The 21,067-nt window shown below is 42.3% G+C and overlaps 1 protein-coding gene across 1 annotated transcript; it reads right to left on the bottom strand.

The window, feature by feature from the left end:
• Positions 1-12,781: 12,781 nt before the first annotated feature.
• Positions 12,782-19,087, bottom strand: LOC134574985 (WAP four-disulfide core domain protein 8-like). The gene is made up of 4 exons (XM_063434098.1): positions 18,909-19,087; positions 16,545-16,751; positions 14,616-14,734; positions 12,782-12,947 (listed from the first exon to the last, which is right to left on the bottom strand). Exons 1-4 carry the CDS (start codon positions 18,970-18,972, stop codon positions 12,930-12,932), a joined length of 408 nt encoding a protein of 135 aa, XP_063290168.1. The 5' UTR covers positions 18,973-19,087; the 3' UTR covers positions 12,782-12,929.
• Positions 19,088-21,067: the final 1,980 nt, after the last annotated feature.

Here is a 21,067-nt window from a genome sequence, read left to right on the forward strand (position 1 = left end):
ATTTTATCCATTAGATGATCTTAACTTTGCAGTATTGTGGGTTGAACTAGGACCCGGCTAAATGGCAAGGTCTAAGTACTTGACATTTGCACAGACGTTATTCGGCATGTGCTAAAACCTTATATTAACCTTTACCCAGACGTTATACGTCATGTACCATAACCTTATACTAAATAAGACACGGACACCTTTAATTCTGTTGGAGTACAAAGTCCACAGCTTTTATTAATTAAATTATTAATTAACTTATTAATTAAATTATCGTAAATTAACATAATTACATAATTTAGGGTCATTGTCCAACTATACATTAAGTTCCTATACCCCCCAGACAGTACCCCTGACAATGACCCTACCAATTGAACAATAAATAACCAAATAACAATTCACTTGAAACACGGCCTACCAAAGAGGCCCCACATCATAATGTTAACTGTAGGGGTGTACCTCAGACACCCCTACACCCCCAGGTTCGTCGCCACCGAAGAGCTAGAACCAACCAGTCCTTAATTCCATCAGGCCTACACCTCGGCCTGTCCAGTTGTAACTCCACGCCAAATTCCAATTCTCACTACGCCCTGTTCCGCCACAGCACATAGCTTGACCCCCTTAAGCGCATGTGCGACCCCCACCGCACCTAAACAGGGCCTGTTCTATACCTTCGTCAAAGCCTAAGTTCAACAAATCATTCCCCACGTCTGACAGGTGTACACCGTCCCTCCTAAAATACCCAGGCAACATGCCCTCCAACTCCCTGTGGCGCACCACTACACCCCCCGAACGTCTAATAAAAACTGCCATAATCTTGTTAACTTTTCCCCTTGATCGAGCTATTGCAGCCGGGTCCCTGGCGTGTCTCCATGCAAAGCGCAGAACCATCTCGGACCACACAACCACCACGCCAGGATCCAGCTCCCTCAGCCGATCCACATCCCTTTTCATCCTCCTCACCAGCTCCCTTTGGGGGATCCCCCCTAAGTCGTTCCCCCCACCGTGAACCAACACCACATCCGGGACCGACCCACCAACCACTTTTTTAAACAAGAAATTGCATAAACTCTGCCAACTAGCGCCCCTAAAACCAAACCAAGATAGAGTCACTCGTTCCAATGGAAAGCCCAGCTGTGATCCGCTTCTGCGAACTGCGGCTCTCTTCTCCGCCCAGTACACATACGAGTGGCCCAGCAACCAAACTTCCAAACCTGAAAAGAGACAAAATTAGTGGCAGAAAAAGGCAACGTCCCCTTCCCAAATTCCACGACCCAAATATTTACACCAACCTGTCCGGCCTTACATACGAGTGGAATCGCATGGATTCCCACCTCCATATCTGTTTGATCCTCTCATCCCCAAAACCTAAACGCGCAGCCTCCGTCGCTGCCCCAATGCGAAAAGAGTGCGTCCCAAATTGGTTTGGCTCCAGGCCCAGCTTCTGCAACCCCATACGAAAGACCCGCAGAAACTGAAACCGAGATAACGCCGAGCCATCGGCGTGCAAGAAGAAACAACCCTGTCTTTTTGGCCGGACATCGCAATACCTTGCGCCGCAGGCTACCGGGCAAGCCCCTGATCCTGGTAATTCGTACAACACCACCGAACATCCTTTGCCTAAAACGTCCGTTTTAGACCGGCGCAGCCATATCTGTACCTTGTCACTACATATGACTACGTCCTCAAGCATTAATCCGCCGTTCCCTAACCTGTTGGCACTCACCAGCTCGCCGATGCGGAAAGCCCCAAAGAACACCCAGACGAATGCCCCCGAAAATAGCGCTACTTCGAAAGGAGAATTACATATCTCTATCAACACCCCTAACAGCCTTAATAAAACCGAGAACGACACCGGCCGCCTAGGGTCCGCAGACTTCTTACCTCTCTTAAAACCCTTTAACGCCTGGCGTATCACGAAATTCTTCGTAATGTCCTCCCACCCGTTGAACTTGAACAAAAACGCCAAGGCAGACATGTACCTGTCTACCACGGCTGGTGACGCCTGTTTAGCAAACAAGCGACACAGAACCCACAAAAGCACGTCCACCCTCTGACCCTGCGAACTGTCACCCCCTACCCGATGTACCATCTCCTCGCATTCCTTCCAAACCTTGACGTAACCCGACCAAGTGCTCGGCGCCAGAGAATTCTTTATACACTCCCCAAGCATGCGGTCCCGAGCTGCCACATCTCGACCGGGCAGGCCTGCCCCTGTTCCATAGCGTCCGGCGCCGCTTCCCGGAATCGTTCCCACTGAAAACGAGAAAGCGCATCAGCCACCACGTTCAACATACCAGGGATGTGTCTAGCCCTAAACACCAAGTTGAAAGACATGCAGAGAAGGACAAAACGCCTCAGTAAACATAAAACAGGGGGGGATGACGCCGACAAACTATTGATCGCCTGTACCACTGCCATGTTATCAGAGTGAAACACAATTTGCCTGTTCGCTAACACCGGCCCCCACAAACCTACCGCAACCACAACCGGGAATAGCTCCAAAAACGCTAAGTTTTTAATAAGCGCGCTTTGTTTCCAAGTCTCAGGCCATGACTCGGTGCACCAGCGACCTCCCAAGTAAGCCCCAAAACCCATGCTGCCCGAAGCGTCGGTATACAGTCCCACAACCTCCCCTGCTGCCGCCGGTTCTCTAAAAATCACCATCCCATTAAAATCCTGTAAGAACCGGTCCCACACCATTAAGTCCGCCTTCATATCCGCCGAAACCCTGATGTAATGGGACGGCAGCCGCACTTTTCTCGTTGCTTGCGCAAGGCGCCTACAAAAAACCCTCCCCATGGGTATGACCCGGCACGCGAAATTAAGACTCCCTACCAGCGATTGGAGCCCCCGCAGTGTCACCTTCTTGGCCCTCCCCACTGTGGCAACCAATTCCCTCAGCCGCGCTAATTTGTCTACCGGCAACCGGCATTCCCATTTTTCGGAATCAACTTCTAGACCCAAAAAACTAAGGCGCGTCGTAGGCCCAACCGTCTTGTCCTCTGCCAAGGGAATACCGAATTTGTATGCCACCCACTGAAACACATCCAACACCTGCTTACACCGGTCCGACTCCCGCGGGCCCACACAGAGAAAATCGTCAAGGTAGTGCACCACCGCACCCCCTGCCGATTCTGTCCGCACAACCCACTCCAAGAAGGTACTAAACTTCTCTAAATAGGCGCACGAGATCGAACACCCTATTGGTAGGCACAGGTCAACAAAAATTTCCCCTTCGAAACAGCATCCGAGTAGATGATGGCAGTCCGGGTGTATCGGAGCAGCCGGAACGCTGCTTCCACATCTACCTTCGCCATCAGCGCCCCACGCCCCAGCCTCCTAACCAACTCGACTGCCTTGTCAAATGACGTATAGGAGACGGAGCTGAGGGCCGCGTCGATGTCATCATTCACCGAAGCCCCTTTCGGGTACGATAAATGATGAATCAACCTGAACTTGCCTACTTCCTTCTTGGGGACCACGCCCAGTGGGGATATTCGCAAATCGGGTAATGGCGGCGACACGAAGGGTCCCGCCATCCTCCCCAGTTGCACTTCCTTACCCAGCTTTTCCCGCACTACCTCCGGGTGCTCCCGAACAGACTTGAGGTTCCCACATATCATACCTGGTCCCCTAACTACATAGAGAATAAAGAACCCCTCCCGAAAACCCCGCCACAGGAAAACTGCATCCTCCCTATTGGCGTATCGCCTTAGCCAAGGCAACAACACGTCTATTCTCACCGGAGACACTCCCAACTGAAGCTGCGGGAGCTGCCGCCCCCGCGGACCCTCTTCCCCCACCAGTCTTACCTTTTTTGAAACAACGGTTGACACCGTGAGTCCCCCCGCAGCCGGAACATTCATGCCGGAACCTGCAAGTATTTCCCCATTTGCAATGTCCCTCGTTGTACATCCCCGTCCCAGTTTCGTTATCACTGTCCTGGCAGATTGCCGTGTGGCCGGACCCACTTGCTTCCTGGGAAGCCCCCCTGTCCCTGCAGCTGTCTCCCTGTCCTGCCCCTGTCTTGGACGTTCCTGCCATGACTCCGCTGTCCCAGCCTTCCCTCAACGCCAGAGAGGCCGTTACATTCCCACCATCGTCATTACTCCCCTGCCCCCCAACACTGTCAATAGTGGCTGACTCACAGGGACATGTCTGCTTCGAGACGCCGCTCACGTGGCCACCCGCCGACCCGGCCTCCTTCCCGGCCGTCTTTCGAGATCCCTCCGGACCGTTTTTCCTGCCAGCCGCAGAACTGCGTGGCTTGTAACCTTCCGCGCGCTTCACGGCCGTCCTTGCCAAACCGCTGCCGCGCCCGCCTGAGCGAGCCGTGCGCCTGCCTAGCTCTGCTGCCCGTGCCTCATCCCGACCGAAGGTCCCATCATATCCCGCCGACGGGCTCCTCCTCCGCCGCGCTGCGGGCCCAGCGCCCGGGCTCAAACGCTGGGGTGGCCTTGTCCTCCTCATCGGTCGACGGGCCGGAACCGCGGGAGCAGGCCCGGTAGCCCCCAACTGCTGATGAAGCCAATCCAGCCCTCTGTCCTTCACAGCCGCCCGAACACCAGCCAGGATCTCTTCTAACGACGCCATAATCCTGCAGAAACGAGAAAGAAAAAGAACCTCGCCGACCTACAACAATTTACAGGTAAAAGAGGCTCTGGTTAAAATGGCCCCCACTTTAAAATGGCTGCTCTTTATACTCCTTAACCCCACCCCCAAGCACCATTACCCTAAACCAACCCCCAAACACTAGCACCTGCCCACTCCCTGGCTCTGTCAAGGCCCACTCCTCCCACTGCGTTGTTCCATGGGCTTCATTTCTGAGCATTTAAACTCCCAGAAACACTTCCACACACAAAGGCAATGTTAAAATTGGAATCTTTACCAGCAGGTTATAGTAATTAAGGGAGAAGATGCAACAAATACTAGCTCGAGGGATTTTTAAGAAACCAATACATGGGTTTGTATTTGATGAGCAAGAATAATATTTATTTGCTGAGGATTGATTACAGGCACAGTCTTGAGACTTAGACAAATTTTCAGACTCCAGAGAGTGACATGGCCGCTGGTGGTTTGGTGGCCGAGAGGGCAGGTAAAAGTGAGATTTACTTACCTTAACCCATCCCCCAGGAGTGTGGCTATCTTGTTCCAGCGGGTCTAATTCAGCTTCTAGAACATCAGCGCATGCACAAAAGTACGTGAGAGTACAGTATTGAGGTTTGTGAAGGATGCAGCAAGATCACTGGATCCTCCATAGACCGAGACCATTCCCTGCAGCCGTCAGTAGTGACGGTTGTCGGGATTGACATTGTAGCTCCTTACAGAGTCTAAGAAAGTCAGGTTGAAGGGAAATGCAGAGAGAAAGTAGTCTCTGTATATCTGTTGTTAGAAAAAGGGTCCAGGCACTCCAATGTCTACAGGAAACTTTATTAGAACATATGGAATGCTGCAATGTACAAAGACTCCATTGGGAGTCGAAACATTGCAGTGTTCCACATTTTCTAATAAAGGTGCATGAAGACATTGGAGTGCTTGGACCCTTTTTGTAATACTGGTATTTATTATCGTCTGGGTTTGTGCTGGCCCTTGGTTCAGCTGAGCACCCTGTAACGAAACCCCTATACTGTGGCTGAGTATATCCGTTATAAGTCTCCCAAACATCCAAGAAAATCAGTGATCAGCGCACTTGGTTACCCAAACATCAGCCGAGACTTGATGAAGGGTACAACAAAAAACTTTATTATGGAACACTCGGCTTTTATGCATAGCCCCATGCAAGGGGTCTTCAGTACCAACAACCAGGGGTTGTATCCCAGGATCCTGTACACTGGGGAGCCAAAGCGCGAGAATGGGGGTCGCTGTCCCTTTGTCTCCCAAGTATAGAAAGACTGCCACTCAGGCGAGGGGTCTTCCACCCAAGATGCCAGGGGGTCTTCATCCCAGGAGCCTTTGTGCTTCAGAGCTAAGGCACGGGAAAAGATTGTTTCTTTGTCTCCCAGGCCCACCAAGCTAGCCAGTGCCCCAAAAGTATCCCCACCAACCTCAGGAGTCCTTACAACTTTAATACAATTAACACACCTAAAAATATTCCATATGACATTATTGACTCATTATTATCAAGAGGTAGGTAACACTAATAGTCTTTTGGTAAAACTACATTTTATTGTGTTGATTATTGAATAGCTATGGGTAAAGTCCTGTTTATCCCATTGAATAGCTAAGGGCTGATACATATGGTATCCTGAGCAGTTCTAGTACTGATTGTATCAATGCTGACTTTCTTTAGGGTATTGGGGATACTGGCTGGGTGCATTGCATTGTTGAGCAGTAGAGATAGAAAATAAAAGTGTAGAACTGTCATTTATATTTGGAGCAGAAGCCTGCTACCATTGGTGATTATGGAAGCAATGTGTCCTCCCTGTCAGATATAGGTCAGCACCATTACAGCCCACCCACACATTTGTGTTTACCGGCATGCCCACCCATGCATCCTTTAATATTTTGATAGATAGTAGCATGTTGTCTGTGCCCACTCACAGCTAATCCTATTTAAACTGTAGCAGCACACAATGTCTCATAATTGGCCCTTGATTTGCTTTGTAGATACTGGCATTTACACAAGGATAATTATATAAACATTCCAATTAAATAATGGCTCATATAAAATGCACTATCCAAAGTGCAGCAGTCTGGCACAGACTGACTTAGCATTCACATGGCTTTACTTTAGAGAGAGACTGGGTATTCTGTGTGCTTTAGCATTCAGATTTATTAAAAAAATTTCAGAATGTGTAAGGCTGTATCCTACAAATCTTACTGGTGATAAATTAAAGAAGGTTGCCAAGAAATTAAATATACATATTGCAAATATACATGTTTGGCAAATTTCATCAGGTGCATGCCCCTGGAAAAAAAAAAGAACATACCCCGTTCCCAAAATGCCATTATATAGTTGCTTAAAACTATATAGATACTCCATGAAGCCTTCCATTGCTGTTCTTTCAAAATTAAAATTCTTTCCGGGTTATTCACTAACATGTCAGTTGTGGGGATCACAACCTAGACCAGTGGTAGTCAACCTTTTTCTACCTACCGCCCACTAATGCATCTTTTTGGTTGAAAAAATGTCCTTACCGCCCACCAGTTTTCGCGCAAATGCAGAATATTTTTAAGAAAGGAGGGTGATAAATGTACGTACATTTATCTTTTTATTTCTACTTAATGCAGGTTTATACGGTTTTTAACTTTATAAAGTTTAATGAGAAAACAATAAAGTAAATTGAAATTACCTTTACTAGTGATTAATGAGATCCTTGAGGTTGATGCTGCGAGACTAAATATTTGATATCTGGTTCGATTTTCGTAAGGAACAAACGAAGGTCTCTTTCAGTGATATTCAGACGACTTCTCTGTTTGCGCATAATATGATTTCTCATTTGTGCGTCAGCTCATCTCCTCTCCCTCCTCAATTCCCCTCCCCACCTTTTTTTCCCCTTTTTTCTATTTTTTAACCTTCCGTATAGCAATGCCCAGTATGAAGGCTGAGCTAGGTAGCCCACTTACTATAGTCCACTATAACAGACAGGCACACATACAGACACACATACGACACACATACAGACACACATACGACACACACATACAAGACACACACATACAAGACACACACACACATACCACACACACACACACACACACACACACAAGACACACGTACAGACACATACACACATACAAGACACAAAGACACAGACAGGCACACATACACACACACACACAAGACACATACATACAAACAGACAGGCACACATACAAACAGACACACACAGACATGCACACACACACACACACACACGACACACATACGACACACACACAAGACACACATAGGACACATACAGACACAGACAGGCACACATACACACAAGACACATGCATACACACACACAAAGACACAGACAGGCACACATACACACACACACACACACACACACACAAGACACATACATACAGACAGGCACACATACAAACAGACACACACAGACATGCACACACACATGCAGACACACATAGAAGACATACATAGACACACACACATGCAGACACACAAGACACACATACAATGCCACATACATACAAAGACACATACATACAAAGACAAGACACACATATATACAGACAGACACATACACACACACACAAGACATACATACAAAGACACATACAGACAGACACACACACACAAGACATACAAAGACACACACACACACACACAAGACATACCTACAAAGACACACACACACAAACAAACACACACATATTTAAGTCACCCTCCTGTTTCCTACCTTTAAGGTGACTTTTCCTGGGGTCCAGTGGTGGCTCAGGTGGATGGGAGTCAGAGTTCCCACTCTGACTCCCTCTGCTTCCTCCCGCGCGGCTCTCAGTTTTAGCTGGGAGGAGTGACCGGGGAATCACTTCCTCCCAGCTCTGTGATGTCATCACAGGGGGCCCGGTCACGCTGCTAAAGCGCCCAGCGCTGACCGGGCCCCCTTACAATCCGCATCCATCGGGTGGCCCTGACAGCATGGGCCACCCAATGGACACTTTGGAAGGCGGCCCCGGCGGTTTACTGCGCGGGCCGAAGCCGCAAATGGTCACAGCGGTACCCAGTCGCACGGGTACCGCCGTCTCGCACCCGCCCTCCCGCACTATCAACCTGGAAATCCCTACCGCCCACCTAAAATCCTGAAACGCCCACTAGTGGGCGGTAGGGACCAGGTTGACGAACCATGACCTAGACTGTTGTGCCCCACAGCCCACATGAAGACCTCATTTTGTGAGCTGAAATCGTGGGATGCTTTTTGCCCCCAAATGTTTGCATATCCCCCCAAGATGAGTTTGGGCAGGCTACCTTTTCCTTCCTTTTTTTTTTTTAGAATCAATTGTATTCTCACTTTTATATTAATGATACATATCACATAAAAAAGTAATCAAAATATCCTAAGCACTGAACATTTAAAATTGATTTTTTTATGCCCCAGCAAAGTTCTACCAGGTGACAGGTCCACTGTGAGCATATTTAGGTGATACTGTGGGACTTTGGCATTTACCTGGTGTTTACTCTGTTGTTAAAGTGATTAATTTGGTAATCTGCTAGCAGAGATCTATTAAACTTTGTATTCTAGTGTAACTCTCAAGAGAAAAATCAGAGCTATCAGGGGATGTAACTTTTGTGGGGATTTTGTGTGCTTACATGTATTTTTGGGGTTTTGTGAAAATATGTTTTCTGTGCCTGGAGTTTAATACGGTGCTGACTCCATTATCTCCCAGACACAGGGGAGGGATTGACCTATTTTTTATGGGAGTGTTCTGGACCTGAGAGTCAATGTAATCGTGTGTATGTTTTTACTGTAGACTACTCTCAGGTTCAGGGGGGAGTGTTCTTGCATGGGGACCTGCTTATAAGGCCTGAAAAAAATCATTCCTGTTGTCCCCTTCATCTAGTTGAGGCTGATGTTTGGGTATGTGTCTGACTGCTGGGAAAATGTACTCAAATGCTGGATTGTCTTCTGGAGAACATTTGAATCAACACCCAAACTGCGAGCTATAATCACTCAGCTTTTAGCAGTTCGGGAGGAACCAGAGGCGAACGGGTATCTGACATACCAGCGTTCATAATGCTCAGCTTTTAGGGTAATCCAGACGTGGACCCCGTGCTCGCTGTGCCTGTAGAGGTATCAGCCTCTCTGATGAGGCCCAATGAAGGTCAAAAGATTCGTCCAGGGTTGCTGAATTCTGGTGCAGAGAGGACTTGCCGGCATTTTGGTTCTAGACTGCCCTTATAAATGGGATCAGTCTGATATGCAAATGGAATAGGATCTCTTTGTAATTGCACAAGTGAGCAAAAACATTTGAGACCTGAGTGGGGACTAACCGAAGAACAAGCTACTGAGTTTCTCTAAGCTTTTGACCGTTCTCACATTCTTTGTTTTTGTTGCAATGTATGTGTAGTATGTGCCTTTATCTCTTCAGGAAAAGACCTCTATGCATCACTGGAGAGGATGATTGTTTGGTTCCAGTTGCTTCTAGTTCCTCTTCTTGTTTGCACTGCCTCATTTCACAAACAAGTCGCAATAACAGCCTGAATTTAGAGAAGAGTGTCCTGAGGTACCCGTGTTCCCATTAATTTAATGACAAAATCCCTGAGCTCTTCGTTAAAAATAAGCAGGGTGGTTTCAGTCATCTGGAAATCACATCTTTCTACACAAAGCAAAACACTGCTGATGTTCCAAAGACTTAGAAATTGTATAGATTCATGGGCTAATGGTGTGAGACCTTTGAATATGTATTTTATTTTCCCATGAAAGGCGCCAGCACGGAAAATGTATTAAAACTAAAAATGAAATAAACAGGTGTATTTATTGAAATGGAAATTGAAAAACATACCCAGGTTGGAAAAGTAACTGAGACTGTTTACAATTTGGCTGTTTTTAAAACGATAACTTCCCTTGAAAATATATGAAGGTGTTAATTAAAGAGGTTGAGCGTTATTCCCTGTCTGGCAATGCTTGTTGCTTGTAGACACAAACTCCTTTTATAACATACAGTAAGTGTAGCAAAAATAAACATGAATTGGCAAATAGTCTGCATGTGTGTGTTTGTGAATAATCTAATTGCACCTTTACGGTGGCAGATTCTGAACATGCCAACAGAATGCAAATATTATGTTTGTGAGCTCAATGTCCACATATGTTTAATACATATGCCCAGCTAAATCAAGGTGAATACTTGATCAAAGGATAAATCTGACTGCCATTCTGGGGTCAAGAAGGATTTCCTAGTTTGTTGCAAAATTGGAAGAGCTTCAGACTGGGTTTTTATGCTTTCTTTTGGATCAACAGCACAAACAAATGTGTGAGAGGCTGAACTTGATGGTCGCATATCTCTTTTCATGTAAGTATTTAACTATATATAACTATAAATTGTAGGCTGTTGTTGCAGCCTGCACATATGTTCTCTAATGTGCTCAAGCTCTCCCTACATCCGCCTTCCCAGATTATTTAATGCGGCCTCCTTCACAGAGATAAAAAGGGTGACAACATTTACAGTCTCTCTGTGTGGAGGACCAGCTAAAAAATATTTCAGTCAGCCATGGGCCATCACTGGGGCTAAGATGAAGGTAACTTGAGCTATTGCAATACAAGGCAAAATAAAATCAGATTTGTATAAACAATTTGATGGTTTATCAAGTTACTAGATTTTTTTATTTTTTTATAAATCATAGATTCTGCTTTTCTATTTATTATTATTATTATTATTATTATTATTTTTATGAAATTTATAGAGCGCCGTCAAATTCCGCAGCACTTTACAATGGGTGGACGAACAGACATGTAGTTGTAACCAGACAAGTTGGACACATAGGAACAGAGGGGTTGAGGCCACTACTCAATGAGCTTGCATGCTAGAGGGAGTTGGGTAAAATGACACAAAAGGTAAGGATAGTGGCATTTGTAGTATAATTACTGTCATCCGTGGAATCAGCTCGAAATATATAAAGTGCAAAGCAATCTTATTCACACACCTGGTTTTTGATCTGATAGCTGTTAAAAATCTAAGCTTTAGTCTTCTTCCAGTACTGGCTTCAGATAGTGCTGAAGTGCAAGGTTTCATAGGAGACATTAGTTGTCTTTGCAACAAACATCAAGCTTTTTTCTTGACAACGATCAAGAACTGTATTGTTAGCATTCCCCCCCAATCGCGCTCTGTCAGTCCTGAGGATGCAACTAAAACCTGTCTTGCTGAGTGTCATTTTACATGGCAATTAAATAATGCAACAAATGTTATCCCAAAATATAAACCATAGTGATTTATTTAATAAATAGTGGGTTGTAGCCAGTGGACAAACAAGAAATAGATACAGTATTATTAAAGGGGCACTCTAGGCACTTTACCAACTTCATCTTATCGAAGTTGTTATAGTGCTTGCAGTACAACCCCAACATCCCACCCCCTCTTCACCCCCAAAACCTTTCAATTCATAAATTAGAAGGCTTGTAAGCACGGATTCAAGCCATGCCTGGGTATGGGTACACACACAAGCAGACAGTCATACACACAAACTCACAGGCAGACAGTAACACACACACACTCACACACACTCACACACACACACACACACACAGTACCAGGCAGTCACACACACTCTCTTTCTCTTACTACTGACCGTATGGGCTGGGCTGGAGGAGGAGTGGATCCATTGAAGCTCCTGGAGTCTGTAAGTTGGGGAAGCAGGGACTCCCCTCGATGTGCAGCAGTTACAGGGTGGAGGCTGTGCTTAGCTCCGGCCCCGCTGCTGGATTGACTCCGCCCTGCTGTCGATTAGCTCCGCCCCCATTTCCATTAGATGTGGCCGGGTTTCAAGTCATGCAGCCCCTGCGTGTGTGAGCTGTGCAGCCGCCCTGGTCATGGCACCCTCCTAGTTTGAGGCACCCGGGGTGGACCGCGCCCCCCTTAGTACGCCACTGGGTATTGGGTCTCACTGTGTATTTCTGCATCATTTACTTTTACACCCCTGTTTTGAGTAACAGCAACTAGCATCCTTAAACTTACCATTTAAGGCTATAGGTAGGCTGGTGTTTCCGAATTCTGACTTTTTAAGCTTTTCCTTGACATTTGAATTGTTTAACATTTAAATATATTGAAAATACAATATTGGGGTAAGTACCCATACTTGTGTTTTGTATAGCGCCAGTGTTTGGACATATAAAAAAAAATACACTACAAATTACAACTTTATTACACTTTATTAATTTGGTTATAATTGGCATTAACATTGCTTGTTTAGAACATCCGGTTCCATTAACTATCTCCTCTGCACCAGTGTTGCCGTACACTGGGGGGTATCCTTTAACATGGGACTATCATTTTTTTTCTCACTTATGTTTTCCTTTCTAAAAAAAAACACCTTCATATTTATATACTTTAAAATATCTTATTTTTGAATATACAGTTACGTTCAATTCTACTACTAGTTGTCCTGAAGGTACAGAGTCCCAGGTATAGAACAGTACAAGGAAGCAATATATTACATGTCCTTAGAGGTGGCCAGACTTAACGTTTAATACAGAAATACAATGGTTATTATGAAACAAGTCGATGTCAAAGGAATACAGAATAGCGACAGGTCAGGTAGTCAAGCCAAGGTCAGAATTGAAGAGATCAGGAGAATACACATGCCACGGACAATAACTGGATAATCAAAAATGTTTTATTAAATGCTCTTTTGGGCTACTTGAGACCATAACATTGCAATGATCACAAGCAGGTGTGGGTACAAATAGGCCTAGTATTTGATGTCATCAGAGCAATGCCAAAACTTCATAAGGGTGAAGTGGATTGATGCATCATTTTGGCGATACAAAGAGCTCTGGGTGAAGCATTATTCTTAATTTTGAAACGATGGATGGGTTTATTATTGAGATGCTGATCCTGTTGGCAACGTCTAGCGCAATTGATGCATGGCGTCAATACTGTGACACAGGACAGAGCGTCCAGCATGAAAAACAATGCTAGTATGACTCATGGTGTCCCATCGAGTGGAGAATCAATGTCAGCTAGCTAACACTAGCATGACTACAAACCATGTATCTGATATATTCTTAACAATATATAGCCAAGCCCAGTTCTTACTGTAAGGGGTATTTCAAGCACAACTATATTGAATATAGTGTGATGCTCATGAAATATATCTTGGCTATGAAGATCTCTGAGTTAGCTGCAAAAAATGAGAGTCTGTACAAAGAGTTCTGTCCAGGTAAAGTGCTGCAAGGGGGCAAACTGTTCAAATAAAATAATACATTTAAATAAGGGTTATAGTAACCGTGATATGTAAAAATTGCTGCTGTTATAAGACACCCCATCAGGCCGATTACCCGTGTCAGTTTTGTCCATATTATGAGTGCGCCGTGCACACAAACTATAGAAAGTATCTTGTTCTCCTCCCAGTAGTATGGGCCTTCCCAGCACCAAAAGACAGTCCGGTTCACTACACAGTGAATCACGCAGTGTATAAAGATAGGAGCTGCAGAATGGAATCAGTTTATTGAGCAGCAGTTCCAATCATCCGATGTAATGGTTGGAACTGCCCTTAAGCAATAAACTACTTATGCCGTAATCCCATGTAGAAAAGCCAGTGAATTAGATGCTCCTTATTAAAATATATCATACTGGTGTGGGAGGGATATAAATAATGGATTCAAAATTTTAGGGTAACATTTTTACTAAATTAACCCTTTAAGTAAAGTGTACTTGCTCACTTTTTTTTTTTTTAAATGTAAGCTTTGGTACATTTCACTTAAAAAATAAAATAAAAATAAGCATAGTTTATGATTCCATATTCAAAAACTATGTATCTTTTTATATAAAGATATGCGGTACACACATGCTAATAATAATAATAATAAACTCTTCCTGTGTTGATTTGTCTTGAACAATGATGACTTACAGTGGTTTAACCCCTTAAGGACACATGACATGTGTGACATGTCATGATTCCCTTTTATTCCAGAAGTTTGGTCCTTAAGGGGTTAATTCAAAATGAATGTAATATGGTCACTTACGATGTCTTTTCCTTTTTTTGAAGTGATGACTGGTCTTGGAGTAACACAGACTGACTTGCACCGGTTTCTACAGCAGACTAATGTTCCGCCGCAGTCTGCGTCTGTGTTGCAGAATTTCTCTATTGGGGCAGATTTAATAAAACTTAATTTTGTCAGAAGAAGCAATTTTAATGTTTCAGAAAGAAAGATACTGTTTTATAATATTTTTATTTCAAACCTATTACTGCTTCTTCTAGGTCTCAGAGAAGCCAAGATAAAATGACATGATTAAAGTAAGGAGTTGCCGGATCACCTTTTGAATCAGACACATATTAAAATACTCTTAAAAAAAAAAAATACTTGCTACCGAGTATTTTAGCCAATATAAGGCTCGATTTAATATTTTCAGATAAGCTTTTCAAATCATTTATTATTACTGGAAAATACTTTTAAAATTATTTTTTTTTTTCAAAATATTAAAATATTTATTATATATTAAGAAAAATCAATCTATCAAAAATATTGAAGTGTTTTTCAAAACATTAAATTATTTTAAGAGTTTATCCATACATAATAAATCATTTTAAAAGTGTATCCAAATATATTAAATCATTTGAAAAGCGGATCCAAAAATATTAAATGGTAGTTTTGTAAAATGCATTGATCATATATGTCATTGAAACCCTGATGTGACTGCAGTGCTGACTAACTGTGTCCATATTTCCCTTAGAACATAGAAGCCCAGGTTCAAACCACCTAGGTTTCAAAGTTCTAAGGGAGATATGTCCCTGGGTAGGACCCCTAACCATATGTATCCTTCTACCCCAAATTCCCATGGACTGTAAGCTCGTTCTTCACCTCTAAATATTTCTATTCTATAATTGTAAATGGCTGTGGAATACTTTGGTGCTATATATGTGCTACTAGTATTAACAATCTGACAATTGGAGGTACCCATTCAAGACATAGGTGGTTCAGTAGTGGGTTTGCCAGTTATGTTATAAATGCATACACGCCACTCTGACCGCGCAATAGGTTGCTTCTGAAGCACCCTGGGCTCATTGCCCTGAGTGCACTTTTTGCAGTGCAAGTGTGTCTAATGACAAACTCGAGATGGGATTGCTGTCGTGTGTTGTGTTGGGATGGCAAGAACCTGACTTCAGGACAGTTTTGAAAAGAAATGTGATAATTACTATTTTACTAACCACTTCTAAACTGACCCTTAAGCGTGAAAATATTTTCCTCCAGTTCTGTATTTTCCTAATATACAAAACATACAATGTTCAATTTAGTACACGCAAACAATTTATAGACTTTGAGTATAAGATGTGCAATTGCTCTAATATTGTTAAAGGGACACTCCAAACACCGGATCAACGTAACATTCCAAGTTCTTGTTGTAGTATAACTAAAACTCCTGTTGTCTTGCACTCTATTGCAAATAAATGCAATTTTCAAGACTCCTTGCAGTTACTGCTCAACAAGATCTTATATGGAATTTGATGTCCTTGTTAGTAATACAAAAGTGGTGAAGTATTGGGTTTTAGTGTGAAATTCATAGGGGTACATAGGCACCATAACCACAACAAGCCTTGTGGTGTATTACCAAACTCTATAAATTATTATGTACGCATACACATATAAACTCTGGTCCGTCTACTTTAACAAATATTTATTCAGAGACAAAACAACAACAACATACAAATAATTACACACAATCTAACTAACTATACCAACAACAACAACAGCAACAACAACAACCTAACTAACAATAACAAGCCTCACAGACAATAAATGGTGTCCGAATGCAGATGGGGTTTATATTGCTAATAATATAAGTGGAGTAAGCAATATGCAGAGCAATGGGCTTAACCACAAGCACCAAAGCAGCAGAACTGTAGTGGTTATGGATCTTAGAATGTGCCTTCAATGCATTGTGTATGCACTTACCGTAAATAAAATCAATGCATTTAAATCCACAGCTGGTTTCACAGCACTTCAGTGATCCCGCACAGCTGGTGTCCGAGGTGCAATTTAAAGCAGCGCAGTCTGTGCCATTGGCGCAGGAGGCGGGGCAGTCAGGCAGGGAGGCATTGCCAGATATACCGTGATTTGGGCAGTGACCTTTCTTCACTCCAGCTTTGTGTGATGTACTGTCTGACAATGATAAAGTAATCTTTTAAACAGAGGCACCTAAGCAGGAATGTTGATGCATTCCCAATCAGCAATTTGAGCAGAGGTAGAAACATCCCTGGTGGAGTTATAGATGGACGGTCGCATTCCTGCCATGATAACGTTCATTGGACAAATCAGAGAACCTATGGAAACAGACAGGTTGTAGGCCACAACCATGACTTGCCCTGGTCATTTCACAAAGTTTGAGATCCTTGGTTCATGGGTTTATCTCTTTCCTCTTGTCACATCCTGTTATGTTATGCTGGGATTTCTGGGTTCGTTCCTATAGTCCGTCCCTGGATTTCCCAGTCTCTTGGATTCATTTAAATGTTTGTTTTATTTGCCACACCCGTTTGTTTTCCATCATTCCTTTTGTTTCAGTGTCCTGCAGGCAGCTGCTCATGACTTCTGCCCTTTCTTGCAGGTAAGTGCTATATATACAGCTCATGACTTCTGCAAGAAAGGGCAGAAGTCATGAGCAGCTGCCTGCAGGACACTGAAACAAAAGGAATGATGGAAAACAAACGGGTGTGGCAAATAAAACAAACATTTAAATGAATCCAAGAGACTGGGAAATCCAGGGACGGACTATAGGAACGAACCCAGAAATCCCAGCACAAAGAAAACCAGACATAGACTAGAAAACCAAAAAACCAAGAAAAACAAAACAAGAATTGTAAAAAGAGTACTGGATACCAGAAGCCAAGGCCAGACATCTCCACAGAACAGAGCAGGATGTGACACCTCTCAACTTTACTACCTCTCCATCGTTTTATGGCTCTCCTCCGTCATTTTACCTTGTCCCTCATTGCCTCTCCCCCTTTTCTCTCACCTTTTTTTTTTTTTTGCGTGTCTTCAATTTCAGATACCCCTACTATGTAAATAATTGTACATATCCTGTCCCTGCTTTCTGTTACTTTCCCCTCATCGGATTTTGTTCCATCGATCACTGGTACCTTGACACCATCTCAGAGTGTGCTTAACATACACACAGTTTTATACTGTAAGCAGTGCAATGTCTTCTCATGGCTTTGACCTACTGACTCACATAGACCCTTTGGTTTTTCTCACTCTTATTCTTGTTTGTGTTGTATCACCTATTCGTCGTCTGTGAATGTTGTGTTGCTGGATATGTTTCCTTACAAGACTCATCTTTCTCTGAAAATATAATTTTTTGTTTGTTTGTTTCATGGTTGACATTTGAACTTGTTTTTCCCATATATCTTTAAAATTCTAAAACAAAGAACTATAAAAACATAACAGAAACAAACAAACCTAGAGTTGTTGACTCAACTGGAAATTATTGGCAAATGGGAAACATATGGTTCTTCTACTATACCCACCTTGTAAAATGTACAATCTATACAACATACAACAAAATGTAATAATCTAGCTCCTCAAGGAGTGTGACATAAATGTTGCCCTGCAGTTTGTGGATAGACATAGGAGAAGGATATTACATATTTTTCTCCAGCCGTATAAGACATTTTATAATTTAATTTTTAAGTCTCTCCCCAAGCACATATATCTAAGCTTTCATATGCAAACAATTGGAATAATCAGTCACTTAAATTTTGACAGATATGTGTGTGCTGCTGATATAATACATTTTAAACATCCTGTCCTGCTGTTTTACACAGTGCAAAATATTCAAAATATATTGTAAGTTCGCTTGTGTATGTATTTGTGTGTTTGTGTGTGTATATGTATAGAACTGGAGCAGAAATGTTAGCTGTACGAGTCCAGTGATGTAGATCTAAAATAACAGATTACATTAGTATCTTGTAATAATTTTTTTATTGGACAAATAACATTTTGGAATGACAAGCTTTTAGATGATTTAGACTTGAGAAAGGTAGGATTCCCCAAAAAGCTTGTCATTCCAAAAATCTGTTAGTCCAATAAAAAGAAGGTATTACATACAAGATACTAATTTATTCTATTATTTTTTTATACACAAACACACACTCACACTCTCTCTCTCATCCCCACACTATCTTTCAATGATCATTAAATATATATGTACATTTACTTAATGTATGTGTTTGTGTGTGTAAATATCTTCACATATATACAGATTGTTGTAAAGGAGAGAAAAAAATAAATTTTAGTAAAAGATATTAATATATTCTACCTTACCATGATCCCCTCCGTGAGCCAGGGTTAACACCATCAGCGCAGTGAGGATCAAAAGTCTTAGCATAGCTGAATGTTCTTTGAGAAACTACAGACACAACAATAATGCAGGGATTGTTATTAGTAAAGAATCGATGGGGCTCGGAGTATTTATATTCTGTCACCTTGCATTACAGTCACAAGTTATCTGTATTTTATCATGCCTTCGGGACATCCGACCTTAAAATAGAACCATGCGGATCTACAGATAAAGAGACTTTATATTATGGGCCGATTGAGAGGAGTTCAGATGTTTTACAAAAACCACTGTGCACTTTGTTCCACGTCAAGGGGCACATGACCTTGTTTTAAACATGTGAATAAATGACAACATAAAACTGCTACGAACAAACCCAAGCCAAAACAAAAACAATACTAAATTCTCTTAAATGGGAACATCTATTCCTTTTTTTTAAATGTCAATTTTGCTACGTTAGTATTAATTACTAATCCTTAGAGACAGTTCATTGTGTGTACAGTGTAAGATATAAAGTTTCACTTTAAGGAGAGTATTGTATTTCTTCGTGTAATCATTCTATTAATGTCATGTAAAAGTGAGGCTTATATGCTATTCACGAACTGCAATCCATAGTCATAAGAAAGATATTCTGCTCGTATTGTCTGCTGTTTTATTGTTTTCTCTCCCTCTTGTAACAGAGTAATGTTTTGGCTCCAGGACAAAGAGATTAAGTTATCTATTCATTAAGCATCAAATTGTGAGAACTTGAAAAACGAATTGTACGACTAAGGCTAAAATGATGAATCTGTGATGATAGCTGTCTTAGAGAATTATTTTTTGGAAATCCACTAGTTTTTCCTAAAATTTGTAAATGTTTCAGTTTATGGCAATTTGTTATCGGGATGGGGAAAATACCCATCCCAGACATAAATACATCAATGTTTCTTTTTTGTTTGTTTGATTTATTTCCCCTTTTTTTTTATTCCATATACCGGTATTTCATTGTTTTACAGTGATTATTATTATTGTTAAAAATGAAAACCTTTCAATAAAAATATTTGACAAAGAAATACATCAATTTAGACGCTACCATTCATGAGAAAATTGCTTACATTTTCGTACTTGTACTCATATTAAAATCAGCGTTCAAAAAAGAGAGACTTCACAGTCTTCAAACTATAAGGACTTCTGTTTTTTAAATTATTTTCCATTAAAATAAAAAAATAATAATATTTAATTCTGTACCTTGTCTGGGATTGATTGACAACTTGTGGCATTGTACTATATTAGATGTACGGATTGGTGTCACCTTAAATACACAAATGCTTTCACACTAAGAGCCATATATCATCATCTCATGAACTATGGAAAACAATTTGCAATAACAAATATATATCTTGTGCTGATTGTGAGATTGGAGAGTAGGAGAAGCAGTGAGATAGACAGATTGTTACCTATAAAGTGTACAGAATGCCCAGAATTCCAGAGCTCTGGTAAAGATAATTTTGACCTAGGTTATACTGTATTTGATTATTAATGGTATTACACTATAATATATTTTCTTTTTCTTTTTAGAACACAGGGGGAAAATGAACTGTTATTACACTGTTGGAATGTCACCAGGGAACTGTACTAGGCAAGCACAGTAAGTTCATATTGCGCAAACTGCTTTCAATCCATTCAGATTCAGATAGATTAAGCGCTTTAATAGCATTATGCACATGTGCCGCCCTAAGAGGGGACTGGTGAGCACAATAACCAGTCAGCATGTGTTCATTCATGCCAAGCTCAATGTCCTTTTTTCAGGAGGCCCTGCTTTTTTCCATAATTGCCTTTCCTGTTTGGGCTTTGCCAGTGACACATGTCGCAGCACCGGCACACCTCCTACACGCGCACCTTTCCTTGTCCCAGTTTCACACCTCCCAATATAGAATATTGTATGTACAAAAGAGCTCCACATTTTGGTTACTGAGATTTAATCGCAATATTTCAGTTATGTGTCACTAACGGGGAATAAACACAAATGTCGAAGCTGCTAAGAATAATTGTTGGATTTATTATTTTTATTGTAATTTGTTTTAATATAATGAGCACCAAGTCAATATTTTCATTCACTTATTGAGTGTCACAGGAATATACCCTAACACGCAGAGTCTAGGATAAA

This window comes from Pelobates fuscus, chromosome 10, assembly GCF_036172605.1.
Source record: "Pelobates fuscus isolate aPelFus1 chromosome 10, aPelFus1.pri, whole genome shotgun sequence".
NCBI classification, from domain to species: domain Eukaryota; kingdom Metazoa; phylum Chordata; class Amphibia; order Anura; family Pelobatidae; genus Pelobates; species Pelobates fuscus.

What these genes read in the sequence shown, in the direction of transcription:
- LOC134574985 (XM_063434098.1), bottom strand. Translation starts at nt 18,972, where the DNA reads ATGCTAAGACTTTTGATCCTCACTGCGCTGATGGTGTTAACCCTGGCT. An exon ending in GGCTCACGGAGGGGATCATG is followed by an intron (nt 16,752 to 18,908) that starts GTAAGGTAGAAT and finishes TATCATTGTCAG; the next exon opens with ACAGTACATCACACAAAGCT. An exon ending in ATGCATTGATTTTATTTACG is followed by an intron (nt 14,735 to 16,544) that starts GTAAGTGCATAC and finishes CTGCCCCAATAG; the next exon opens with AGAAATTCTGCAACACAGAC.